This window comes from Fusarium oxysporum, chromosome V (assembly GCF_013085055.1).
Source record: "Fusarium oxysporum Fo47 chromosome V, complete sequence".
Taxonomy (NCBI): domain Eukaryota; kingdom Fungi; phylum Ascomycota; class Sordariomycetes; order Hypocreales; family Nectriaceae; genus Fusarium; species Fusarium oxysporum.
This window is the reverse complement of record NC_072844.1, coordinates 3,027,981-3,053,707: the sequence shown is the minus strand read 5'-3', so window position 1 is coordinate 3,053,707 and position 25,727 is coordinate 3,027,981. Positions and strand designations below refer to the sequence as shown.

General features: G+C 49.1%; 7 protein-coding genes across 7 annotated transcripts; 5 read left to right on the top strand and 2 right to left on the bottom strand.

Moving 5' to 3' along the window:
* The first annotated feature begins 211 nt into the window (after positions 1 to 211).
* FOBCDRAFT_224092 (ribosomal protein L18e/L15P) lies at positions 212 to 1,327 on the top strand. The gene is made up of 2 exons (XM_031184668.3): positions 212 to 585; positions 665 to 1,327. Exons 1-2 carry the CDS (start codon positions 269 to 271, stop codon positions 1,233 to 1,235), a joined length of 888 nt encoding a protein of 295 aa, XP_031040310.2. The 5' UTR covers positions 212 to 268; the 3' UTR covers positions 1,236 to 1,327.
* A 176-nt stretch (positions 1,328 to 1,503) lies between these two features.
* On the top strand, positions 1,504 to 4,643 carry FOBCDRAFT_161843 (uncharacterized protein). The gene is made up of 4 exons (XM_059608400.1): positions 1,504 to 2,308; positions 2,509 to 3,410; positions 3,468 to 4,061; positions 4,112 to 4,643. The coding sequence occupies exons 1-4, from the start codon at positions 1,804 to 1,806 to the stop codon at positions 4,319 to 4,321; spliced, it is 2,211 nt and encodes a 736-aa protein (XP_059464957.1). The 5' UTR covers positions 1,504 to 1,803; the 3' UTR covers positions 4,322 to 4,643.
* A 72-nt stretch (positions 4,644 to 4,715) lies between these two features.
* FOBCDRAFT_224089 (dihydroxy-acid/6-phosphogluconate dehydratase) lies at positions 4,716 to 7,037 on the bottom strand. The gene is made up of 5 exons (XM_031184664.3): positions 6,648 to 7,037; positions 6,499 to 6,596; positions 6,439 to 6,446; positions 6,282 to 6,389; positions 4,716 to 6,233 (listed from the first exon to the last, which is right to left on the bottom strand). Exons 1-5 carry the CDS (start codon positions 6,777 to 6,779, stop codon positions 4,777 to 4,779), a joined length of 1,803 nt encoding a protein of 600 aa, XP_031040306.1. The 5' UTR covers positions 6,780 to 7,037; the 3' UTR covers positions 4,716 to 4,776.
* A 2,541-nt stretch (positions 7,038 to 9,578) lies between these two features.
* On the bottom strand, positions 9,579 to 10,696 carry FOBCDRAFT_201937 (uncharacterized protein; the record flags this gene model as incomplete). Its single annotated transcript, XM_031184661.2, has 2 exons — positions 9,579 to 10,478; positions 10,532 to 10,696. The coding sequence occupies 2 exons, from the start codon at positions 10,694 to 10,696 to the stop codon at positions 9,579 to 9,581; spliced, it is 1,065 nt and encodes a 354-aa protein (XP_031040303.1).
* Positions 10,697 to 15,571: 4,875 nt separating this feature from the next.
* On the top strand, positions 15,572 to 15,963 carry FOBCDRAFT_224082 (uncharacterized protein). The gene has a single exon (XM_059609648.1). The coding sequence runs from the start codon at positions 15,617 to 15,619 to the stop codon at positions 15,884 to 15,886; it is 270 nt and encodes an 89-aa protein (XP_059467234.1). The 5' UTR covers positions 15,572 to 15,616; the 3' UTR covers positions 15,887 to 15,963.
* Positions 15,964 to 19,239: 3,276 nt separating this feature from the next.
* On the top strand, positions 19,240 to 21,000 carry FOBCDRAFT_293587 (uncharacterized protein; the record flags this gene model as incomplete). The annotated part of the gene is made up of 7 exons (XM_059611829.1): positions 19,240 to 19,293; positions 19,569 to 19,642; positions 19,970 to 20,486; positions 20,541 to 20,588; positions 20,730 to 20,813; positions 20,873 to 20,906; positions 20,975 to 21,000. The coding sequence occupies 7 exons, from the start codon at positions 19,240 to 19,242 to the stop codon at positions 20,998 to 21,000; spliced, it is 837 nt and encodes a 278-aa protein (XP_059464956.1).
* Positions 21,001 to 23,442: 2,442 nt separating this feature from the next.
* Positions 23,443 to 25,399, top strand: FOBCDRAFT_37278 (concanavalin A-like lectin/glucanase domain-containing protein). The gene is made up of 3 exons (XM_031184656.3): positions 23,443 to 23,753; positions 23,804 to 24,241; positions 24,348 to 25,399. The coding sequence occupies exons 1-3, from the start codon at positions 23,648 to 23,650 to the stop codon at positions 25,241 to 25,243; spliced, it is 1,440 nt and encodes a 479-aa protein (XP_031040298.1). The 5' UTR covers positions 23,443 to 23,647; the 3' UTR covers positions 25,244 to 25,399.
* The last annotated feature ends 328 nt before the right edge of the window (positions 25,400 to 25,727 follow it).

The following is a 25,727-nucleotide window of genomic DNA, read 5'->3' as shown; positions in this document are numbered from 1 at the left end:
CCGGAAGGGCCGGACCTTTGGTACGGCCAGTGAAGATACAAAGACTTTATGAAGTCTTCTAATAGTACAATAATCATTATCAATCTCAATTTCAAAAACGTTGGCTCTGAGCCTGTCGTCGATGAGTTTCCATGAGTTGCAGCCTGAGGCATCCACTGCCCCCAGCTTGACATTCTTGCGCTAAGCCATTCAAAAAATTGGTTACCGTCGACTTCTAGATCGCCAGCATCAATTCCAGACTCACGGCCACGGCGCCCTCTCCACGACGATGCCTCCTCGAATTTCACCCTTCAGCACGCCGCTGTGCTGCAGGACGACTACCAATGCTCCCGTGTCGTCGCTGACCGCCTACCTCTCCGGCCTCTCCCTCCAGACCCGAAATGCGTCTATCCTCAGCAGTCTCGCCAACAACGCTGGCGCCGTTCACCAGAAGAAGCGAGTTGGTCGTGGTCCCTCGTCCGGACACGGAAAGACATCTGGTCGTGGTCACAAGGGTCAGAAGCAGCATGGAAAGGTCAAGCCGTGGTTCCAGGGTGGTCAGACACCTTTGATCGTCAAGCATGGCCGAAAGGGTTTCAGCAACTTGTGAGGCGCCTACAAATATTCCGACAAGAATTTGAAGAGTCAGGAGTTACAAGAGTTCAATTGACTAACAAATTTGCAGCCGAGCTCCTCAGATGTCGGAAGTCAACCTCGACCAGATCCAGGTTTGGATCGACCAAGGACGAATCGACCCCACCAAGCAGATTACACCAAAGGAATTGATCGAGTGTGGCATTGTTGGAACTGTCAAGGATGGTGTCAAGGTCCTCTCCCGAGGTGCGGATATGCTTAAGCAGCCCATCGATGTAATGGTCTCCCGTGTTTCTGCTGGAGCTATTGCCGCTATTGAAGGTGCTGGAGGCAAGGTCCTCACCCGATACTATACCAAGCTGGCCATAAAACGACTCCTACGAGGCCAGTCCGTCAACACAGATAAGCCTCTCCCTCAAGGATTGGAGCACGTCGATACTGTGCTGGCCGCAGCCCGCGATTCACCCTTCCGGTACCGATTACCCGACCCTACCAGCCGTGAGGACATTGAGTACTATCGTGATCCCGCACACCGAGGATACTTGAGCCACCAGCTTGCTCCAGGAGAGTCGCCCAGTTTGTACTTCAGGGTGCCTGGTGTGCACAAGATCAAGAGCGAGGTTAAGAAGGAGAAGGCAGCCACTGAGGAGACTCTGTTCTAAGAGTTGGGAAGGGCATATGAAGAATTGTATTATAATGACCGAGTATAGACACTTGGATGTGATAACAAGCAATGTACAAACAATTGAACTCACGAACTTGTTTCCGTAACCTCTGGTGATCAGCCACAGTCTCGACGGGCTGTGGCGTCTCCAGGAACATCCATTTTAACCGTTGCATGCGTCAGGGGGTACGTACCCATGACTCTCCACAACAGCTCCGTCCGGTTTAAGTTGATGTCGCAGACCCAGGTCTTCTCCACTTGCAATGACTTCACCAACCTCCCAGTTGCCTCTCAATTCGCGTGTATTTCGTCGCTAGAGCTTTTGTATTGCTTATTGGCTTCGCTTCAACTCCTGTAGCTGCAGCTTTGTTCCATCGCAGGCTCGGTATCGCGCACCCAACTCGATTGCGCTGTATATCGTCCTCTTCGCGGCTTCGATTACGAATCGCTATCTAGACGACCGATCTACGCTCTCCACGAGTAATCGCGACTCGGCTGATCGACATCGACGAGATTGATACGCGCCGCAAGATAATCTTACATTCACTGCTCGCCTGAAAGTCACAATGTCACTTTTTGGTTCATCGCCGACGGAGGACAGCCCAGGTCTGGGCTCGTCTACTGGTCCAGCTCGTCGCGGCGGTGCTGGACTCTTCGACGATGACTCTGGTTCTGGAACTCCAAAGCCATCCAACAGTCTCTTCGCTGACGATAACGACTCCCATGATTCACCTTGGGACATGCCCACGCCGCGCAAGCAGCAGAGCAGAGCCGATCTTATTCGCAACCTCCTCCCCGGTAACGACGTGCCCGATGAATATATCGAGACCTTCGATACAGTAGTGCGCGAAGATGGTAGCGGAGGTCAGGTCACTTCTGGTGGTGTCGCAAAGCTCTTTGCTACTGCCAGACTTGGTGCTGATGCCCAAGCTCGCATTATGTCCTTGGTTGCTCCCGGAGGCGGGGATGTACTGCTAGGTCGAAACGAGTTCAATGTGCTGCTGGCTCTGGTAGGCCTTGCACAAGAGGGCGAAGTCATAAGCCTGGATGGTGTTGACGAGCGCCGAAAACGTAAGTAAACATATCTCTTCGATTCGCATTTCGCATGATTATTTTCCCCTCATGTAAATCGCTTGCTTGCCAAGACTTACAAGCTGCCCTATCAACTGGTCAATGCAATGCCATGGATGTCATATCAGTGCTGGCATATCCCCCCCGGCGGTTGGTGGGGACACTACTCAGGTCCAGCTAATAACTCATTTCCATCACAGGCCTTCCGCAACCCAAGCTCGCGGGTCTCACTGCAGAGCCCATCCTACCTCCAGTCGCTGAACTCTCCGCGAAGCCGCCTCAGACACCTCCAAAAGATATTCCTCCTCAACAACAACAAACTCCTCCTGCGCAACAACAGCCTAAGCAATTTCGACCAGCCATGGATGACCCAGAGGATGATCCATGGGGGAGTCCTGATATGCACAAAACCCATGATCATGGTCCCTCCAAGTCCAACGGCACCCAGCGAAACAGCACAAATGGCCATGCCGGCTTTGGCCAAACACCCCCGACAACAGTAATCGACGCTCCTCCTCTGCCTAATATTGCATCCCCTCAAGCCACTACGTCTCCAAACAGCCGGAGACAGCATAGCAGCAACTCGGTGACAACGCCTGGTGGATGGGGATACTTTGATGGGAACAACCCTGTTGTAGGCTTTGGGGAATCTCCCTCTGGGCCTGTCCAGAATCCCTTTGGTGGAGCTCCCGATATGACACCAACTGCACAACCTCCAGCTCTTCAACACCATACGAGTAGTGGTAGAGCCAGCCGCGGCGCCGAGGAGAATGTCGTTGTTGTGCTTATGCCGGAAAAGGAAGGTGTTTTCATGTTCCAGCACCATAATTATGAAATCTCGAGCATAAGGCGCGGTAGCAAGGTTATTCGCAGATACAGCGACTTTGTCTGGCTATTGGATTGTCTACACAAGAGATATCCATTCCGTATTCTACCGCTACTTCCACCTAAGCGTGTAGGTGTAAATGGCAGCCATCTGTCCAACGATGGGGCTTTTATCGAGAAGCGAAGGAGGGGTCTGTCACGGTTCTTGAATGCCCTTATCAGGCACCCGATTCTGAGTCAGGAACAACTTGTCGTCATGTTCTTGACCGTTCCTACAGTAAGTCAATTCTGCCACCAAGTGTAAATCAACTGCTGAAGCTAATATCAGCATCAGGAACTATCTGTGTGGCGCAAGCAAGCTACCATTTCTGTTCAGGATGAGTTTACTGATAGAGCACTACCACCTGGTTTGGAGGATTCTTTGCCAGCTGAACTCGAGGATCTCTTCAACCGAACACGCAATGGCGTCAAGCGGTCTGCTGAGCTTTACATTAACGTCTGCAACATCATGGATCGTCTCGTCAAGCGAACCGAGGGCGTGGCTGCTGACCACGCTCGGATTGCCCTTTCTTTGGCTTCTTTGACAGAAACATCGGAGGATACTTACGCAACTGACACCAACGAGGTTCCTCTTCTTAATGATGGACTTGTTGCCATGAGCAAACACCTCAGAACTTGCCAGGCTTTGATGGAGGATGAGAGCCGTGGATGGGACGAGGGAGTTCTTGAGGACCTCAAGCGCCAACGAGATGCCCTTGTCAGCGTGCGTGAGATGTTTGAGCGAAGAGAGCGATTGGATAAAGATAACATTCCTTATCTGGAGCGGAGGATTCAGACAAATGAGAACAAGCTTGCCAACTTGAGATCTAAGCCAGAAGGTGTGGTTAAGGCTGGTGAGATCGACCGCATAGCAGAGAACATCGTCAAGGTAAGTCTCTCTCTGAACTATTAGAAGAGGAAGCGCTAACAAAGGATCAGGATAAGGAGTCTATTGTCCAGCAACACAATCGCTCCATCTTCGTCAAGGAGTGTATCCGCGACGAACTTGTCACCTTCCAATCAACTCAATACCAGGTCAGCCGATGGAACCAGGACTGGGCCGGCGAGCGAGTCAAGTACGCCGAGATGCTCGCAGACAACTGGCGACGATTGCTAGATGAGCTTGAGGGCATGCCCCTGGGTGACTAGAGTCCGCCAGATAGTCATCAAGGGTCATTTGCTACAGCGTACGACTAGCCTGTCGATGAAAGCGCCGAGATTATATGGGGAGACGTTGAGTGGTGATTGGATATAACTACGGGAGAGGAGAGAAGCGGTCGTGTGTTTTCAAAGTATATTTATGCGTGCAAGATGTATTTGTGTATCAAGACAAGAGCAAGAAGGTGGTTATGCATGGGTTGAAAGAGGAGCGTTAGCGGGAGACAGAGAAGCGTGTGGATGTGCTCGATACCCTTCATTCATTTTAGTTTCCAATCCTCATTCATAATAGAAATCAAACTTGCCAAGTTTATACAAGTCGCTGCTCTTAATTATATGGTCGTGTTAGTCCTTGTTCAATATTATGCGAGATCATAGTGTTGTGTTTCAATGCAACGTAAATATTCCCATTTTTATTTTTTGCTGTCCATGTCAGTCTTGGATATCTACCACTGATCTGTCACGGCACCGTGAGAAGCGTCTCCGACCAACTTAGCATACTTGGCCAGCACACCTCTCTTGACTCTAGGCTCGGGGGCCTTCCACTCACTCCTTCGCTTCTCCATCTCCTCATCGGTGATATCGACATCAATGCGGTTTCTAACTGCATCGATAGTAATTACATCTCCGTCCTTGACCAGAGCGATAGGGCCTCCGACCATAGCTTCGGGCACAACGTGACCGACGATGAAGCCGTGAGAGGCACCGCTGTATCGACCGTCCGTGACGAGGGCGAGATTCGAGAGACCAGCACCCATGATGGCTGCAGAGGCCTTCAGTTGTTCGGGCATACCGGGACCACCCTTGGGACCTTCATATCGAACAATAACGACCAAGTTACCGTCGGATTGCTTGATCTCACCCTTGTTCAGGGCAGCGTTGAGCATCTTCTCAGTGTCGTATACACGAGCCTTGCCTGTGAAAGACAGACCCTCCTTTCCAGTAATCTTGGCAACGGCACCGCCGGGAGCAAAGTTTCCTCGTAGAATGCGGATGTGGCCGGAGTCCTTAATAGGGTTATCGAGAGAGCGGATGATATCCTGACCAGGGTCCAGGCTGGGCCAGTCTTCCACGTTCTCGGCAAGAGTCTTGCCGGTGACGGTCATGATGCTGCCGTCAAGAAGACCACGAGCGATGAGCATCTTGATAACGGAAGGTGTTCCGCCAACGTTGTACAGATCCTCCATGTAGTACTTTCCACTGGGGGCCAGATCAGCGAGGAAAGGTGTTCTATCACTGGCGCGTTGGATATCGTCGATGGTCAGGGGTACACCAGCTGTGTTGGCCATGGCGAGGAAGTGAAGAACACCGTTTGTGGAACCACCCAGAATCATAGTCAGAACAAGAGCGTTCTCGAAAGAAGCTCGGGTCATGATATCGCGAGGACGGAGATCCTTCTCCATAGTAGTTCGGATAACCTGAGCAGCGCGCTCACATTCACGACGCTTCTCAGGAGACTCGGCAGGGTATGATGAAGAGCCAGGTAGTGAAAGACCCATAGCCTCGATGGCAGTAGCCATAGTGTTAGCCGTGTACATGCCACCACAGGCTCCGGCACCGGGACAAGCATGCTTCTCGATATCATCCATGACATCAGAGCTCTCACGGCCGGCCTCACCAGGATTTGTCTTTGCGTGGAGTCGGCCATAAGTGAAAGCGCCAGAAGCTTCGTAGCATGTGCTGATGTTGATGGGCTGCTCGAGGAGCTTAGAGTGACCCTTGCGGATGGTACCGCCGTAGATCATGATAAAGGGGCGGTTGTGACGAGCGGCGGCCATTACAGTGCCGGGCATGTTCTTGTCACAGCCAGGAATAGAGATGTTGGCATCATGGTGCTGGGCGCAAGTTACAGACTCGATTGAATCAGCGATGATTTCTCGAGTTTGAAGAGAGAAACGCATGCCTGAGAGGTGTGAGTTATTTGTGAATTTTGTGAGTGAGTTTCACTGACCTTCGCCTCCCATAGTGATGGCGTCAGAGACACCAACGGTGTTGAACTGCCACCCGATCATGCCCTCCTTCTCAATAGAATTCTTGACGATTTGGCCAAGATCGAGGACTGCAACTTTGTGAGTATAGATTTACCAGCGCGAGGTTGTCTCACTTACGATGAGTACTACAAATCATTAGTGTTCAGTCTTGAGAGAGGCTTTCGGTTCAAAACTCACTTGCAAGGGTTTCCTTGCCACCACACAGTAGCAACACCGATTTGAGGGGCATTCTTCATCTTGTCCTTGTTAGGGACACCAGCTCCGTAGAGCATAGCCTGGTAATGTCAGTGAGTTGCTGGGATATGGTAGAGGTAGGGGAAGCATACCTGAGCTCCGGGATAGTCATGCTCGCGAGTGATCTTTGTTGACCAACGGTTTAGAGCACCACCGGGAGGAAGGCAAGGAAAGGGGATGTAGTCTGGGTCTTGTTTAGGGTCGTGTTGGACTTGGTCCGCCATGATGATGAGTTGTGAGAGCTGATCTCAGTCTGTAGTCTGTCGGTGGAGTTCAGCGGCTTCTAGTGATTCAATGGCTGAGAAACACCAGAGTTAAGTCAAGGTGAAAGAAGCTATCTCCTGATGACTTGGATTAGTTTAAGGTAAAGGATAAATAGCGATGTCGGAGTGAGAAAGAGGAAGAAAGGATGAGCTGGTTTATGTTACAGTAAAGAGGATGCCAAGGCGTAACCCCACGGGCAGTGACTGACCTTATATAAAGGAATTGATTCCGGACAGCAAGGTCTTTAGACTTTGGTCTTGGGTGAGGGTGACAGAGAACCCAAGACGAAGAGAAATTGACCAAAGACAAGCGTCGGATTAGACAAGAATTGTGGTGCGAGTTGCAATGCGTCTGCCGAAGAGCGGAGTAGTTCGATTTTAGTGACTTTTTTCAATGTAAGCGGAATGTCCTGTAGCCTGTAGCTTCGTAGCCCTGTGACTTGAGGTGGTGTAGTGTGCGGAGTAGAGTAAGTGAGTGGCGTTGGCTCCTCTGTTGATCAGTTGAGGTTTACGATATTACAAGTCACGAAGAGAGAAGAGATGGAAGTGAGACTATAACAAGGGAGAAAGGAAGTGATGATAACGGCTGCTGCAGTTGTGACATTTTGTACTCCCCAAGCCAATGTCGCTTCTCGCTCATTGACAACACATGATAGATAAGAGAAGCCTCGTGAAATTGCGTCAAACTCGTTTACCTCGTGTTAGAAAAGGCTATTCTCACTCAAAATCTTGGCTTGCCTCACTTATCCTTCCTTTGCCGGACCGAACAGCTCGGCATTCGCTCCGCGTTTCTCATCAAGAGTTTCCCCTTCTCTTGATTCTTCTTTCTTTAACCCCTATTGACTTGGTATGATCATGACATATCCACTTCCCGCCTTCTAGAGAGGCCAGCAACCCCGCACATTAGTTAGTGACCTTTGAGCTTTGTCGAATACCAACCGTCGGTTTAGCAATTGCGGATCCCTCGAGCTTTAATAGGTCCGAGCTAGTCATTGCCAATCAAGCAGAGGAAACAAGAACTGTCTGTCTCCTCTGTCAGTGTTGAGTGAGTGCAAGAGATAATGAATACTTGAAATACCCGAGGTCATCTCCACTCCTGGGAAACATGCTCCCCTCACGATACCTTCGTCCAGATCATAAGCGTGGGGCCAGATTTAATTAACCCCCAAAACAAAAACAAAACGACGTGACAGCGGCTAAATGGGAAAACACCCTCCCTAAGAACATCTAACAACCTTACAGTTACATTCGGCCGGGACTCCGCAGTCCCATTCGCTATGGATCCATCTCTTCCCTTCCCCTCCCATGATTCCCGATGCGCCCCTCTCCGCGTGACATCCACAATTTCTTCATCCACCGGGGCCGAACCGCGGATCGGATACGGGGGAGAGACACCGAAGTTTCGGCTGACACTCACCCGAACGGTTCTAACCACCGAGAATTTGTAATGTTTCGACGTGTCAGATATATCATGTTATAGTCCAGAATAGGCATGACCTCCATTCGTCGGTTGTTCAACTACAAACAAACACACCTCCTTACGTCTCCTTTCATACCTCAGCCACAAGACACACTGTACGTACTCACAACTCGTCAATATCAACCCCAATATCATGCAAGTCATATTGGTCTATGCGCTTTGATACACAGCCGTCGTCATTGTGAAACAGAGACTCGGAAAACGCATTGCAACGCTGCACAGCCAAGACACATACACCCACCCACCCAACTCACCACAATACATAAGCATCACTCAGCAGTACCATTACAATTCGGGCTTTTGCTGCGAAATCATCTTCATGACACCTTGTACAGACACTGTTCGGACGTATCACCGTCTCGAGCAACCTCAAACATATCCCATCCCCATACCCTCCACTAACACACGCTGATCTAGTTTCACCTCAATTACGCAAACAAGCAGCACTTTTTTCCAACGCTGTCATGTCACAGTCCACATGAAACAATAAACAGTTCAAGGTGAAGAAGATTATCAATTGATGCCTGCCAGCTTTTACCACTGACAGGGTGTATCTAATATTATCCTCCTCCCCATAAACCCCATCCGCTCAGTAGTAGTAGCCCGGGGCCGAGCGTCTTGAGCTTTGGCTCTTTTCTTTCATCACCGTAATTTCATCAGTCCTGAATACGAAACAACAAGAGGACTGTACAATGTAAGGAAATCTGCCGAAATGGCAAGCCAAATAAAACGGGTGAGAAAAAAAAAAACGTCAAAAAAAACCGAAAATTGAGACCAAATGAAAAATCCATGACTCTGCCCACTACCCCGGGACAGGTCTTTACTCCAAGCATAGGACGGAAAAGGTGTGTAGTAGTGTCTCTCTTCATCTGCGACAAGTGCTCTTCATGTCGTGTAGCAAATGCCGTGCATCTACCTCCTTTTTTTCCACCTCAAGGATCCAGTATTGAACTGGATCCCACCCACTAGACAATACTTTGTTCGTAAGATAAGAACGGTATAGGCGCACAGTGAAAAGAATGAAAGTGATGTACTTCGTGAAAACGAGTGCGGGCGCAAGTAAAATGCCCAAGTGTGTGGCAGATATGCCGTGTCGTGTGCATGCCTCTGGTGGTAGAGAGCAACAATGCCGTGATTGAAACGAAATGCGAAAAGCAGGAGGCGTATCATACAATGAGGCGAGACCACGCTGCAGTCTCACCTTGTCCTCATTCCAAATTACCTCGCCTCTGGATGGGATGAGGATCAAGACAGGGTGACGTGACCCGAAGAGTCCATGTTCAGTGAGCGGTTTGCATCATACCGAATCGCTCCTCTTCCAGCCGTCTCACAATATCCCGATCGCGAGCGGTTCGTGGGTCAGCATCAATTCCAAGGATCGAAGAGATCCGTGTCTTGTCCTGTCCCTTGTTGTAGGACTGGCTCTGTGCATCCTTCTCGGCCTGGCCTGGGCTTGAGATGGGGGTGATTGGTGTTAGAGAAGAAGGGCTGCAGCAGGTGCCAGTTTTCCAGGCCTGCTCGAGAACAGTGGGCGACACTGAAGGACCATACTCGTTGGCGATTGTTGTCCAGAAAGACGCGCGGTGGGTTGAGTAGATGGAATGAAGGCGTGAAAGATCGACATGCGAGGCATTGTGTGCAGGAGGTGAAGATACGGGTCCAGGAGCAGGCACAACTGAGCAGTCAAGACGCAGGGGAGGTGTTGTTCGTTGAAGCGAAGCTGCGCGGTGGTGAAAAGCAGCATGAGGCATCTGAACAGGGACGTCCACTGTCGTCGTATATGACTGGTTGGTGACGGGAGGTGGGAGAGACATGCGAGATGGCTTTGGGAGAATGGACGGTAGACGAGTGACATCGCTAGGTCCAACGATGCTGGGGAGTTGGATGTGGCTGGCAGTGTTGACGTTGCAGGGAGGAGGGCTATAACTTCGTACACTTCCACCAGGAGAAACTGAGCGAGAGACAGTCTCTCGTGCAGGGCTGGGGACGTTCACGTGGTGAGTCTGGGGGATGTCGTTGGAGGCACCCGATGAGACTGAGGCAGCACGCTTGTTGCGTCGGTTGCTGCCATGGGAGAGCTGATGGTAGTGAAGACGGCAAGCCAACTCTGTCTTCTTGAGGTGGGCTGCAATGTACTTATATGGCATCTTCTGGAGGCGAGTTTGGATGAGATACGACTCCTAAACTTGGGGTTAGTGATTTGGTCCGGTACAACTAAACAACATTGACTCACCTCCTCATCGCTCCAAGCACGTCCACCGCCAGTCGACGAAGCCTTACGGTTCTTTGAAATTCCGTAGTCGTGGCGGTCCATGGAATCCCGCGATGGGATATAAGGCGCGGGGGCCTGAGCCATCTGGTGTTGAGGCATGCCTGAGCTCATTGGTCGGCTGTTCATTGTACTGCCTTGAATCCGCAATGGGGTATCGTAAAATAAAAGTCAGGCTGCTGAAAAGAATCGTCGTTTTTCGAAGAGTCGAAAGTCGTCGTATAAGCTGGTCTTGAAGAAGAAGCCAGACCAAGTGTGATCGAAGCGAGTGATATCGTTCGAATGCCGGATGTGCTGTTTAAGCCAGCGAGAATATTTAAACTCGAAAATACAGACACCGGAAAGGAAAGTGCTCAAAAGTTGGAACTGTTTCAGATAGAATGAAACAGAATTGTTATAAAAAGGCGTTGAATGAAAAACCAATATCGGTTTTGTTGTGTAGAAGGTAATGGGTGGTTGTTGTTGTTCAAAGGAGTGTCAGCAGCCAAACCAGTTGGTCCAAGTTGGTACTGTTAATGAGTGTGTTGGAGCTAGCTGCGTAGAAGAAGTGAAGCAGAGCCGAAGAAGTGAATACAATTACAAGACGCGACAGCGTTTCTTGCAAAGCAGAAGAAAAAGAAAAGAAAAGATGTGAGGTTGAGGATGACAATCCAAAGTGAAGAAGGGAAAGAGGAGGAGAAGTAGAAGTAGTTTATTAGAAGGGGAGGGGCAAGTGGTGTAGTAATAACAATGGAAGATTCAGAAACAGGCACAATAGACAGTTTACAGCGGCACGCATGCAGTAACAGGCTCACTAGAGTAAGGTACAGTACGTACGGGGCAGATTGCAACGGCCACGACGGTGGTGATGGTTCGGGCCATGCATGGATTGGAGGAAGGACATGGATCAGGGCATAACAAGGGTTTGCTCACTGCCAGGGCCCCTGTTACATCTAACAGGAACAGTCTAACAGCGTTAACGAACGGGGGTGGGAGGCGTTCCAGGCCTAGGCGACAGGACAGAGCATGGGGGTTAGATTCAGGGCCTGCAGGGCATGGCATGTGGCTTGGCTGGAGTTGGGATGCTGCAACATGAACAAAACCAAAACATACATCCATCGCAGACGGAACAAGTCGTGGATGATGATTCATCTTACAGTTCCTGTCTGGGACTCAAAACAAATACTGCTACAACAAGACCTGAGGCTCTAAACGGAGACAAACTAGACGACACTATACTATTTTAGCCTGACCATAGACTGGGCGCAAGACGAGACTAACACAAGACAAAACCTGCAGTAATGAGACACCCCAATTTCTGGGGTTTTTGGTTTCTTTGTTTCTCTTGCCCCCCAAAAAAAACCTCAGACGAAAAAAAAGGGCTTGTGAAGCAATAGCAACGATCGTAATATTACAGAAACGCCACAGATGACAATGGCTTGATACAAGTGTGCAGTAGTCAAGCCTCAATCGCGGTGAAGGTGAGATCTAGTCTAAACAGCTCGACAGAATAGGAATATGGAGCGAACACCACCGTCCGCCACTATCATGAATCAATTCGTCACGAACCAAGACCAGATGACATGGTCCGCCCAAGCGAACCTCAAAGCGATCACTTACATGCTGCAACTGCAACTGCAGAACAGAACAGTCGTTGTCAGTAACGGATACAAGATCCGCCGCCTTGTCAAATCAACTCACCCTTGCCTGGTAAAACGGTCACCACCGCACGTAGCGTCTCCCACTGTTGAAGAAGTGATCCAAACATCCATTTACCACCCCCGGTTCAGTACTCGTACAACGGATATTGGCAGGCCTGTGCGAGTTTTAAACATATTCTTCGCCATCCTTGGCATCCGATCTCTACAGCACAGCACAGCACAGCACAGCAGCACAGTACCTTTACCCTCAAGGAGAAACTGTCTCCCGTCGGACAAGACACGCATATAGCACTCTCCTTAGGTTTACGTATGGCCTCCTCGTGTTCATTCCTTGATAATCAATCAATCACTTTTCTTATTCCTGACAGCAGACATTCAGTGAGTCTCTCTTCAACGGGGTCGTGTTGCGTTACATCGACCTCAGCTTCAGGTGCGCGATGCGCGTAATAATTCAAGGTGCCCTTCCATTAGTTGATAGCCTTGTCTGACTCTCCAGCGCAGCACACAAACTGCTTCTTGGCAGCCAACCCTGGCGAGTAGCAGGGGTTCATATATTGCTTCGTAATTGGACGGTCCCTGATTTTGATTTGCACCTCGAGTTCCTTCAACCTCGTGGTTTGGCTGTAATAATCCCACCCACACTTGTAGCCTCGAGGCTAACATCCATCGCGCGCCGCTGCGCTGTGATCCGTGATCTTCTGGAGGACCGTGATTAGGTCCCAAGCTGTTGGCTGCAGCTAGCAGACTACTACTGGCCCGGGCGTAACAAGTAAATACGATCGGGGAGTTGGTGTTGTTGTTGCTGCTGCTGCATGATTCTTGGTGTTTCTGTATAAAGCAGCTGAAGTAAAGCCGCTACAAGGAGATGTTCCGCAAAGCTTATCAAACCCCAAATGTTTAGTTAAACAATATCCGGTTTCGTTTCTCTCGCCTTTTGGCTCCAAGTATCAAAACTCGAGCCGAGTCCAGATACGTACATATACTTCTCGGCCGGCTTGCACGGTGTTTGGTGGAGGGCATGACATTGCAACCCTGTCGGCTATCGTTTCGTGATAGGTGGGTGCAAGATATGCCGTCTGTTTAGACGATGCGCACATGCCATGGACGCCTCGATTCACAAATTTGCGGGACGACAAGCGCCTGTCTAATTTCAACACGCAGTGACTTGTTTGCACCTTTATTAATTAATTAGACTTTAGGAAGTTTTATCTTCATCTGTTGTTGTTTGGTAGGATCAGGGCGAAACAACTTCAACTCTGATATCATACATATCACTTCTTCAGCAGGAGCATCATCATCTCACCAACTCTCTGGTCATGATGTTTCCTGTCTCAGAGTCACTATACTGCTACTCAAACCCATATAACTTTCCTTACCGTCGGTTTCGGTTTCTACCTTAACAAAGCCAACTAATCTCGCCGCTTCGTTAGCTGCCGCCGCGCCCCAGGCCCAAGGTTCAGGGATCCCCCCTTGAAACCCGCTAACGCACTGGCGTAATTTCACCTCGGTATCAGGGATTAGTCCAAAAGAGATGGACATTTGCGAACTCTGTGGAGCGTCCTCTGCTGATTGGGCGGCTTATTAACCTCAGAATACTGGTTCAGTGCTTTCGACACTTTGTTTTTACCTTGTCCGTCGACAGACTCTGCACTTATTCCTATTGTGGTCTTCTGTATCGTGTCCTGGTTATGGTTCTGGCAATGTGCCGTGCAGGGGAAACGAGCTGAGTTTGCGGCACAAACGGAAACATTCGTTCCCCAGTTACAGAAAACAATAATGAGAAACACGGCCAAGCGAGACACAGGATGGATACGGATGCTTCGATCCCGCTGTCTTACGCCTCTCTGATCGTCGTCCTTCCTTGCAACTCTGAGTGATTTGAATACGGCAGAATCTGTTCGTCTATTCTTGGAGCCCTGGCCGACTAACACCGTGCCATGGCAAGATGATCACCAGGTGGTGTCGGGCGGTGAACCGGCCCTTGGTAGCGAAATGCTGCTGTAGAGTGACTCTGTGAAGTCGATCTCACTCCCTTGTCCGAGATCTTTACGCGGCTTACCCCCATGCGTATCGTATTGTAGAGCATCCTTATGAAAATATGCACTAGCACCGGCAGCAGGGCTCTGCTCTGTGGCGCTAAACAAAACTGCGAATGCCTTCAGGCTTCAGATATCTGATGCACACTTCTAACATGACAGCGTCAAGAGAAACACATTCTCCAGCTCGGATCGAAACATTGCCGGAAACCGGGTGCTACTCTACCGAGTTGGCAGGAGGTCCCATGACGCCGGATAGCTGTCGTTCCTGTGTGAGCTCGAGTCTGAAGCAGCGATCAAACACGTCGAGATCCGAAACTCCAAGATCTGAGATTCCCAGATAAGTTTTAGATAACCTCAGTTTTGAGTTTCTTCCATGCAACCTCGCATACGAAATCCTGATACATAATTCCTCAAGTATTATTTACTTAATCCTTCTCTATTAAGCGCTAAACATTATACAGCTGTCAAATGTTTGCCAAGTCGCAACACTTCCCTTCGTAGACTTACCTCGGCAGTGTTTCAGTAGTCTGTGCGGTCGAGATGGTCATAGCTGTTTGGATCCCGGACTGGGGGCCTTCAGGCTGTCCTGAGAAAAATGTTCTGGAACTTTGCTCTGCACGGGGACAGAGATGCAGCTATCGTGAGTTGTTAGTCAAGCGGCAAAGGGCCGTCAAAGATTTTTTATGGCCGGATATGCTTGTGAGAGAGCAGTACGTGTAAATCCACAAAACACATGCAGGGTTCCGTGTTGATGATAATTTCGTTCGGGTTTTGTCTTTATTGATTGTGCTACTAAAGTACACTCTCCATATAAAAAGACTTTTTTTAAAGTTGTTTACGTGTTTTGTGAGATTATTCATGACACCGGCAGATTCATCTCGTGTTTGTTGAAGGTTTCTACCCCATGGCTAAGCAATGCCTTGTGTTCTTTACGCCACATGTCTATCTTGCAGGGCTGGCGTTTCAATATTCACCGTTGTATAAGGGTGTAGCTTGAAACGCGACCAGAATGTTTGAGATTCCCATTATCCAGTCCTACTGTACCTATAAATTCCCCTATCCAATGGAGCGTAAGGTAGAAGCAAGGGTCCTGATCGCTTGGCCCTACGGACGGCTCAAGAGGTGTCCGAATATTTCGACCAGCTCTTGCAACCGGGGTGGTTTCATCCGCGGGCCTAACCCTCGAGGAACAAAGGTTTCGAAACTTGATAGTCTAATGTAACTCAAAAGAAGGCTAAAGCACCGATGCACTCGAGCTCTGTTGCTATTATCAGGATCTTTGCTCACCGCAAACTCGTATTGCGGGCGACATTTTTGCCTCGGAATGTATTTCCCCGATATCCATATTAAGGCGTGTATGTTTCGTTCGCATGGGGAGAGTGCCCCGTGCTCCTCTTTTGTGCTTATTTTATTGTTGGCGTGGGACATCAGGCCATCCCAGATTACAAGCGTGTTTCGAAGCGGGCGGGGATCGGCAATGCAGTTGGAGATGGTGGAGGAAGATGAACTCGATGGAGTTTGATGCCGGTGCCGGATCGTCGTGTGAATGTCAGATTTGGTTATCTCGCCGTTGTCTTGATCTGGTAGTTCTGTTGCATTCCTCTTTATCGGAGCTTAATCTCAGCGTTCGCCACCGTTAGGGCTCAAGAGATTTCATCCTGTATGTGCCGGGTAATCTAACAGGAGTTAAATCATAGGAGGAAGAAAAGTCGGAGATTATAGAAACATATTCATTCTTAGCACCATTTTTAGTCGGAAGTTCTGCTATAGGTGTGAGAACCTAATCAAACTATAGTAAATTTAGTTTTCCTCATATAATTGATTTTATTAGAGTTCTTGTAGTGTTTTAACAATGTGCTTATTGGGGAACAAGGAGGAATTTCCGCAACATGCCGTCCGTGAGGACATATTGCGGTAAGCCTACCCTGGACAACGAAGATGAGTCTGGTCTTCTCTTGACAGCTATCGAGTATGTAGCAGTCTCATACGGTTGCCATTCGGGGCATTAGCATGTAAATCTAAAACTCCCCTGATGTGATTGAATCAGTTCAGTATCTTTGCCCGTGTAAATGCAGCTCGAGCTCGAGTTGTGCCTATGACAGTGAAAGGCGGCATCATAAGTGCGGTTGAGGAGAAATTGAAAAAAAAAGGGGGTCGACAGCCTCGACGGATAAACAAGCAGAATTACTCAAACTGCATCTCTACAGCATCAGAAACATCATATTAGACCATATCCATTTATATTAATTGCCACCCGTACGATAGAACAAAAACTCCGAGTCCCGGATCCGACGTGGGAGGGACTTGAGAGGTACACAGATTCAATGTCACGATCTTAGCTCGAGACGCGACCAGATTGCCGGGTATACCCCATTGTGTACAGTACTTGTAGGGTGGAGAATTGGGGCAGATCCATCATTTTGAGAGATGCGGCTCTTGAGGCCAGCCATCCTCAAATGGCACGTACCGCAAGACAAGGTACGTAGGTTCAAGAAACGGTGTCAAGACAACATCTAGTACAGATCTGTCATTCAAAGTGCGCCTACTTTTGACAACACCTCGTGGTTGTTGGAGATAAAGTATGAAATGATCGCGTGGAGTGGGGATGACACCTTGTCATTCGTCAATAGAACGAAACACGTTGAAACCAACAAACATAGGAACGTGATAGATGACAGATGAATAGTTGCAATAGTCAAAAGAATAGCAGAGGACACGTGAAAGGACCGCTTTATCCTACCAAGGTTGTCACGCAATGCAAAATGACAGCACGTCACGTAGATAGAAACTGCCAGTGGCTGCTGGAGCTAAACACGAAAGTCTCATCAAAGAGATTTAACCAGCCACGACAAACGAAATAGAGATTGCAAAACACCGACAACCGTATAATTAATCACCAACAGGGATTCATTGTCTGATGGGATGATATCGTGAGATTAGACCAGTCGGTGAATTATTAGACAAGGAAGGCCATTGACGAGGGGGAAACAGATCATGTCAGATCAAAAAGGTGACGTACGCGAGGAGACTAGACTCATTGAGTGGGATTGACAATTACTGATACCAAGGAGATATCTCTGCCAACCTCACTTCAACTGATTGAATGCCTGATTCTATGATAAACTTGTACGACGATAACTGAGGCTTGACCAAACGTGGCTTGGCAATTACCGGATCAACCAAAGAAACGAGAGATTTTCATTAGCGGGCGGGGAACGAGAGCACGTACCTCTCAGTACTTGTTTTCGAAATGTTTCCTGCTGAAAGAGATAACATGCTCGTCATCAGCGCACTGTGCATTCCAGTATAATTTATGTGGCTAAAGACAGTGTGATTATGAGGTCAAATTCTAAGCTATTCGCGCCTCGGAAGCGTCGGTGACCCACTTTTAGCGCAAGCGTCGTAGCTTTCTGTCACGCCTGCCCACCTCCTTTCGCCCATTCCATTCTCCCCTTTCCACCAAAAAAAAGGGTAACCCACGACTACCTTCCCCTCCCCAGGTCCCAGCGACTTCCAAGGTCCTGCCCGAGTTACTTTGCCTCGAGGTACCATCCATCGTTCCTCCATCCCCCAGACAGACCTATCTACTTTTTACCTGCCGCATCCAATCCACCTCAAACTCGACCTGACGGGAACAGAGTTGAACTGAGGTGAGGTATCTATTGTACATCATCTCACAATCCATACCTTCTACGCCCAAACTTCATCCTCAATCAACCTAGCTGTGGATCCACTCACAGCATCTGCTAAGGCTGAGTGAGGTATCTCTCTATCATTCTGCGATTGCGACCTGCGACAGGCGAGCAAAACGACTTGACCTGTGACTCGACCTTCACATTGTGTCGTCACCGTCGCAGACAAACAAGACGCGCATTTGCTTGCTCGTTCCCTCCTGGGCCTTTAACTCAAGTAAGCATTCTATTCTATATCGTGTCCCATCAATCAATACCATCTCCTGGCTTTCATTCTCACTCATTATTGCGTCTTTGCTCATCGAAATGAAAACTTGTACATGTTTTTGAGCGCGCGTCCTGTATCTTCCGTCATTGCCGAGTTGAGATGCGGCAACTGAGCATAAACTCACTCACTCACTCTATTCACTCATGACTCAATACTTCACCATCACCATCACCATCACCTGTCGCATCGCATCGCATCTTCCTATCCATCGTCTTGCCACGACCACAGTCCTACGTTTCTGTTCGCTACGTACCTCACATCACTCGCGTCTTATCGCAGACACGTTACGCGTGTGTCCGCCTGTCCTTTCTTTTGCCTGGCTTGCTTGCATTTTCCTGCCTCGTTATAGCCCCAGCCCCAATCAATCTCTTTTCGCTCACAAGCGTCTGTCTCGTCTCCAACCACCCCCAAAAACAACGGGGCACTGCCAATGTCTTCAACATGGCTTCGCCGAGGCGCACGCGAAAAGCAACACAGCATCTGACCGCGCACATGGTTTAGACACGTAGAGCATCGCGCACATGCGATTCCGTTGAACTCGAACAATTTTCTTTATTTCCACTCTCACCACTTACACGCTGATACTGACCCAACCTCAACCAGCGCACAAAGGTTCATTACAAGACAAAAAACTTTGAACATCTCGACCAGTTGGTACTTGCGTGGAGAACTCAAACCGGCATCCCACCACATCACGTTTCAGTTTTTTTACCAACCAGATCCCGCGGTTGTGTTTCCTGACGCCCTAAAAATCCCCTCCCAGCACAGATCTTTGTTGAGTACTTCGCAGATACTCGAGATACTCGTCTGTACCTCTCCTGTATCGACGTTGTCGCCTTCACGATATTGTGACTGGTCACTGTCTAACTCTCTTGCCTTTTAACTCAACTTTATTCACGGATCAACTAGTCAGACTTTTGCCCGTGAGTACAAATACTTTCTCTATTGTCACCATCTGTACTCTTGGTCATCCGAAAAAAAGTTCCGCGTTTTGCGCCATCGCGCTTCTGGTGTTAATACGGAGAGAAGCACTATGAATCGCAACGCGATGCCGGCCAACAAGGTGGACCCGAGGCTGTGGTTACAGGTATGCTGCAAATGTTATGAAGCGACTATTGTCCTGTTCCTGTCGAAATTCGATATCGACAATAGTTGCGCAGCTCAGTTCAGCTCAGACCCTGGTCGCGTCACCCCCAGTTTGCGCGTGCTTCAGACCCACGTTGATTGATACACCAGTCAGAGTCATGATATGTCTTGTTGTATCGCAGACGCTAGCGTCAGCGTCTCACGGCTTTCAACATCATGTTTCCTTGCTTATTGCCGATGGTTCCTTGAATCTGATGGCTAACTGGTACCTTTTAGAACATGCAGCAGTGGCAAGTCGGGCCTGTCCCGGAGTATGTCTACTCCAACTCTCATCAGCCAACCGAGATGCAGTAAGTAATACGTCCTTTGATGAACCCTTCTTTCTTGGACCAGGTACCACACCATCTGTCGATTACAAGAGTAATACGACTCTTTCCCTGTTTCGTCACGGTATTTCTGGCTTTGTAAGGTCCTTAATCGGTGCCTTCGAATTGTGTCTCACGACCCATTTCACCACTGATAGACCTGACGCCTACCAAAGCTACACAAGTAACTTTCTCACATGAAAGTACCTCTAATGCCTGTAGCTTGTGGTTGTGTCGACTACCGTGCCCATTCATATCGATCATGAAGCCCTACGATTGGGAGCTACCCTGCTGACCTGCGTCTCTCAATAGCAACCCTCACCAATACCAGAACGACATGACTCGTCGTCCTGAGAACATGGAATTCCGCTACGGCGCCCCTCAACCTAATATGGCACCGCAGCAACAACAGCAACCTCAACAGCAGCAGCAGCAACATCACCCGGCGCCTGTTCAACCTCCTCCCATGAACGTTCCTCAGCAGCCTCCAAATGGTGCTGCACCTCCTCAGCAAGTACCTACTCCCACTCCGGCACCAGCTGGTCGGTCGCGAAAGAGGCCGGCACCTGGTGCCGCTGGACCTCCGGCCACAGCTGCTCCTCCTGCCCCTGTTACCCCATCTCAAGTTCAACCTCCTGTCGCAGCTCCTCCCCCACCACAGGCGGTTCCTCAACAACCACAACAAGTTCAGACAGATGATGCGAACGCAGCACCAGTTGCACCTCCACCGGCCAAGAAAAGCCGGACTAACACCCCCTGGACACCACAAGAAGAGTTGCGACTGAAGCAAATGCGAGATGCTGGCAACAGCTGGGCAGAGATTGCCAAGGTAAGACCTACGGTGTAACCTGGGTATGATTCATATGCTAAAAATGACGTGTAGACTTTCCCTACCAGGACAGAAGGATCTGTCAAGAAGCATTGGTACAAGGTATGCTCGACCAGGAGATCAACGGGAGGATTTAAGAAGCTAATTGGATTTAGGACATGCATTATGCTGAGTTTGCTGAGGACGAGGTAGCCACCATTCGCCCTGTACATTGAACAACAAAGCTGACCTCCCCTTTATCAGAGCCAAGCGTTATTGAACGCCATCAAGGAGTACGAGAACAACAAGTGGAAGTCAATTGGGCAGAAGGTCAACAAACCTGCCAAAGTACGTATCTTAATCCTCGGAACTTGAGAAAGCATGTAAGGTGTTGACATATGACGTAGGCTTGCGAACAGTACGCCAAAGAACACTTTCCAGGTACGTCTCGACTGCTCCGTTTTGACGACGGAGAGTGAAGAAGCGTTCATTGAAACTGACATGCATAGATTTGTTCCCTAATTCCAAGAGATAGGGCGAGTCGCAAGGTGGCTTTGGGATCTCTTGCAAGTTTCGCACTCCTGTGAGAACTCGATAGCCAAGAAGATGATCTTTTACCCAGAATTCCCTATTGCAAAGGGAAAAGACACAAAACACCAAAAACAAAGGGAAAATCAGCAGTGGCGTTCTGCACAATTTCTATGCGGGAAACTGTTTAATGTTTGTTAATTGTGGGCTTGTCTCGAATATTTTATGAGGCATGGCGGACAATGCCTCACCGGCTTTGTTACCACTCCTTCGGATCGGATACGGAAAGGATTGGAACTGGGAACTGGCGCGTAAAGGTGGAAAAATTGAAGACGAGATGCAGCGTATGCACCTGTCGAACTGGCCTATAGGAAGAGAGTGTTACAAAGGAAAGGGACTTGTGATATGGACGCGTCTGTTGGTGTAATGGGGAGAGATGAAGGAGGATATGGATGTCTGAGGTTGAGGAAGACGAAGCCGTTTCAAGACGGACCGAGTCGAAGGGAAGGAAGGATGACGGCAGTGTGTGTTGTTTTTTCCCCTTGTCTTTTTCCTTTTCGATTCTGGTTGTGAAAGGATGGGACTGTTCGATTTTAGGTTCGGTTACTTATACCCCAATGCCTGGAGTTGATTCCTTGCACACAAACATAATGGCCCCCTGATTGACGCTCGTGAACTGAACCAATTGCCTGTAATGAAAACGTGGTGCATTTGGGGGTACGATGTACATATCCTGTATATTGCGCGGATCGCTTTAGCTTGCGAAGACACAAATCATTTGCCATTATCCTGTACCAATTAGTTGCTGCAAGATAGTAATGCGTTCTTGGTTGTCTACTGTCAGCAAGTTGGTGTTTGACAGGCCTGTAAGATTGGTCAGGGACCGTGGCGTGTCCCCTGTGGTGGGCGCTGGGCTGTCAGCCTGGGTTAGGTAAAGGTACTTAGGCTACTTGTCGGGTACAATGGGATTGTGGCGGCGGGAGGGGAAGCGGTTGTGTGGCAGGCAATGGCGTACCAGATGTAGATGTGACATCGGCAATGCATGATGGCGTAGAAGGGCTTTGGAAGGTTTTCGAGTGCTAATTCATTATGACATCCATCCACTGTTAGTGTGGTTATTGCATTGAGCTCTGGCGAGAAAGGTAAAATGGGCCGGAATGAAGGGGGCGGTACGTATTATGATGGGCAGGGATGAGTCTATGACCTGAAATCTGGGGAGATATGGATGGATGGGTTGAATGATATGGATGTTGATTCGCGGAATGTACGGGCTTTGAACTCAGGGCTTGTGGTATCATCGAAGTAATTAGAGATACATCGATGTTGTAAATGGAGTCGAAGCTGAAAGTTTAATATACATAGTAGGTAGCATTTCGGGTTTGAAGATCAAGTCAAACTCAATCGATTTGGTTGAACTTTGTTGGCGAACGAGGGTATTTGCGACCGCAGTGATGCAACTGATAACAAAGTGATTGCTTTGCTGTAGGCATTCAGAGATTGAGCACTGTTGCCTTGAAGACATGTTCAATGGACTGGGTGTTAGAGGATTCCATGGCAGCAATTGCTCTTATTACAGCTGATATCTATACGATGATGCTACTGATGGATCACCAAGGCAGTCACATCGCCTCTGCCTAGGTGTATGGAGTTCAGGGGTCAGCCAGGATCAGGCGCGTGATCTTAGACGAACCGATCACCAAGTTTGAATAAACTCGAGCTGTTATTGGTCCTTTCTCAAGCCTAGTCACTGTTATCTCCAGAGTGGTTTAGTGTGATAGTGCGTCTAAACGAAAAAGGCCATGTCTCGTGTCTCTCGGCACGAGAGGTCCGCTTTGCCAGTGCGCGAGTGTGTGAGTGCTGATGGGGAACGGACAGGTACGGGGGGGAGTCTGGTCCAGTCTGTTCGGCCTTCTTCTTTGGGAGATTCGCTTCTCTTCTTTAATCCCTCTTCCCTTGGTTCTATCCTATCCTTTCCCCAGATTTCGCTGTCTGTCTGTGGTGTTGATAATCCACCTTTTTCTTTTTCACTGTTTTGCTCATCGTTTGCTTTCTTCCTAACCCAAGGGAAGACATCGGTGGCACTATCAATCGTTTTTATTTTCTCGTCGCTATTTCTCTCTCGCTCAAGTCACACAGTCGAGTCCCGATCGATCGAAAAAAGCACACGCAGAATCTACGCGATAATTTCTAAATCAGACACTCGCTTTCTGCGGAGTTGCCCGACATCCTTCTGCTCTCGTTAAGAAGGAAAGTCCTGCGTATTCAAGGGAGATTTCTAGAAAAGGGACAATCTTTTCGGATCGAGGACGCGCAAACTGTTTTGCGGCCCGCATTCCATCGCCCTTTTTTGCTTGATTCAACTGTCAATCAGCAGCCTAATAAGACGGTCGCTATCAACACCACGCAAATACACCTTTAATCACCGACAACAACCCAAGTCGCTCGCTTGCTGGGTTGTTTCGACTGTCGTTTTTGTGTCTACTCGATTCAACAGCAGTCGCTACCTGTTCTCGACACTTCAACGCCTTATCTACTCTTAATATCCCGATCAGATCAGATCAGACCATACCATAATACCGAACCCCTAATTCGAGGGCGCTCTTGCATCAAAGCATCAGTTACATCTGTTTTTGCTCGACTATTTCATATTCATAATGTTGCGATCTCTTGTTGTTGCTGCCCTTTTGGGCGCTAGCTCTGTCGCCGCTGTCAAGTGCACGCGCAGCAGCCACTGTCCCGAGGACTCGCCATGCTGCTCCAGTAAGTTACCTGCACGGAGTTGATGATTTCTGATGTCTGACATGTATCAGCCTATGGTGAATGCGGTGTTGGTGCGTACTGCCTGGGTGGTTGCGATCCTACAATGTCCTTCTCCCTCGACTCTTGTGTCCCCGCTCCTGTTTGCGAGGACCGCAAGATGAAGATGAACTCCCTTGATTCAATTGTCGATATCGGCAAGTATCTTGGTGATTCTTCAAAGGCCGACTGGGTTGCACAGGGTGAGCCTGTTGTTTTCCAGAACAACGTTCTTCTTACCATGCCCAAGGACAGTGTTGGCACTCTGCTGTCTTCTACTGTCTACATGTGGTATGGTAACGTCAAGGCTCGCTTCAAGACCAGCCGTGGTGCTGGTGTCATTACTGCTTTCATTCTCTTCTCTGACGTCAAGGATGAGATCGATTATGAGTTTGTTGGTACAGAGCTCGGCGATGCTCAGACCAATTATTACTTCCAGGGCATCACCAACTGTAAGTCGTCCCAGTGTCACACAACAAGGTAGCCCCTTGTTCGTGACACAGCCATGAATCCTCACGTGATGGTGTGTTGTACCTGACACGGCTGACACTTTGATAGACGAGAATTCCGAAAACATTACGCTGTCTGATACCTTTGCCAACTTTCACGATTACGAAATCCGATGGACCCCCGACAAGATTGAGTGGTGGGTTGATGGCAAGCTCGGCCGAACTCTCCAGAAGAGTGATACCTGGAATGCCACCTCTAAGAACTTTGACTTCCCTCAGACACCCTCTCGCGTGCAGCTTTCTCTGTGGCCTGGTGGTAAGGAGGGTAATGCCGAAGGTACTGTAGCATGGGCTGGAGGTCCTATCGACTGGGATGCTCCCGATATCCAGAAGAGTGGTTACTACTTTGCTACCTTCTCCGATGTTGAGATCCAATGTTTCAATGCCAAGTCTGGTCCTGGCTCCAACTCGGGTACTAGCTACTGGTACAAGGATGCTGCTGGCACCAACGACACCATTGTCGACGGTGACAAGAGACACACCATTGCTTCTCTGATGGCCACTGGTGAGGACATGGACAAGGGAAAGAAGGAGGACAAGAAGAAGGATAGCAAGGACGATGACAAGGACGATAAGGACAGCAAAGATAGCAAGGACAAGGATAAGGACAACGACGACGACGATGAGCCTGCCACTATTCCTGGCGGCAGCAGCGGCGCGCCTTCCAACGACCACGGAGACGATAGCAGCGATGACAGCAGCTCTGGTTCCGGTTCTGGCAGTACCCCCAAGGGCAACCCTGACGGCAGCACAGATGATACTGAGCCCGCTGACACCACCAACTGTGAGACCAACAGCTTCAACCAAGACTGCGCCAGCTCGAGCTCTAGCTCGAGCAGCAGCAGCAGCAGCTCAGATGATGGAAAGGGTTCCAACGCTGGCACACGGAACGGCGCAAGTGCTCTGGCCATTATCATCGCCGGTGGTGCTCTGTTCTGGCTGTAGTCAATGATGATGGCGTTTGATGTCCGTCCTGCGACTCCCCCCATTAACCTCTCTTTTTTCTTACCGCTCTTATATAGCATCTCACCGCACGTTTCCTGTTTAGCATTTCATGACGGTGGGCATTGAGATTTTGTATGTAATTTCTTCTCTTTCATGTGTCCATATTCTGTTAGTAGAGGGACAATAATGGTAAATGGTTTTGCATGGGCTTCTTTAAATGAGGTATTTTGCTTGCTGTGCATGTGATGGCATGTGAAGAATACTGGGCGGGTTGGTTATTTAAATATGTGATCATCTGGTCTATGCGCCTGGTTATGGAGAAGATGTATGTTTGGGATTGAGTAGAGAGACTGGGTCAGACAGACTCCTTCGGATTTGATGGCATGATGAGGACATCCGTGTTAAGATGACAGGTACTAAAATCTCACGTGCAAGCGAAGGATTAGTTAGTGAAAGTAATGACAACTCGACCTGCCAGTAAAAG

Coding starts and splice junctions, on each gene's coding strand:
- FOBCDRAFT_224089 (XM_031184664.3), bottom strand. CDS start 6,779: ATGGCGGACCAAGTCCAACACGACCCTAAACAAGACCCAGACTACATC. Junction 6,597..6,647: donor ATGACTATCCCGGAGCTCAG/GTATGCTTCCCC, acceptor TGACATTACCAG/GCTATGCTCTACGGAGCTGG. Junction 6,234..6,281: donor CATCACTATGGGAGGCGAAG/GTCAGTGAAACT, acceptor CACACCTCTCAG/GCATGCGTTTCTCTCTTCAA.
- FOBCDRAFT_161843 (XM_059608400.1), top strand. CDS start 1,804: ATGTCACTTTTTGGTTCATCGCCGACGGAGGACAGCCCAGGTCTGGGC. Junction 3,411..3,467: donor TGTTCTTGACCGTTCCTACA/GTAAGTCAATTC, acceptor TATCAGCATCAG/GAACTATCTGTGTGGCGCAA. Junction 4,062..4,111: donor TAGCAGAGAACATCGTCAAG/GTAAGTCTCTCT, acceptor ACAAAGGATCAG/GATAAGGAGTCTATTGTCCA.
- FOBCDRAFT_37278 (XM_031184656.3), top strand. CDS start 23,648: ATGTTGCGATCTCTTGTTGTTGCTGCCCTTTTGGGCGCTAGCTCTGTC. Junction 23,754..23,803: donor GGACTCGCCATGCTGCTCCA/GTAAGTTACCTG, acceptor GACATGTATCAG/CCTATGGTGAATGCGGTGTT. Junction 24,242..24,347: donor CTTCCAGGGCATCACCAACT/GTAAGTCGTCCC, acceptor ACACTTTGATAG/ACGAGAATTCCGAAAACATT.
- FOBCDRAFT_224092 (XM_031184668.3), top strand. CDS start 269: ATGCCTCCTCGAATTTCACCCTTCAGCACGCCGCTGTGCTGCAGGACG. Junction 586..664: donor CGAAAGGGTTTCAGCAACTT/GTGAGGCGCCTA, acceptor ACAAATTTGCAG/CCGAGCTCCTCAGATGTCGG.
- FOBCDRAFT_224082 (XM_059609648.1), top strand. CDS start 15,617: ATGGGGAGAGTGCCCCGTGCTCCTCTTTTGTGCTTATTTTATTGTTGG.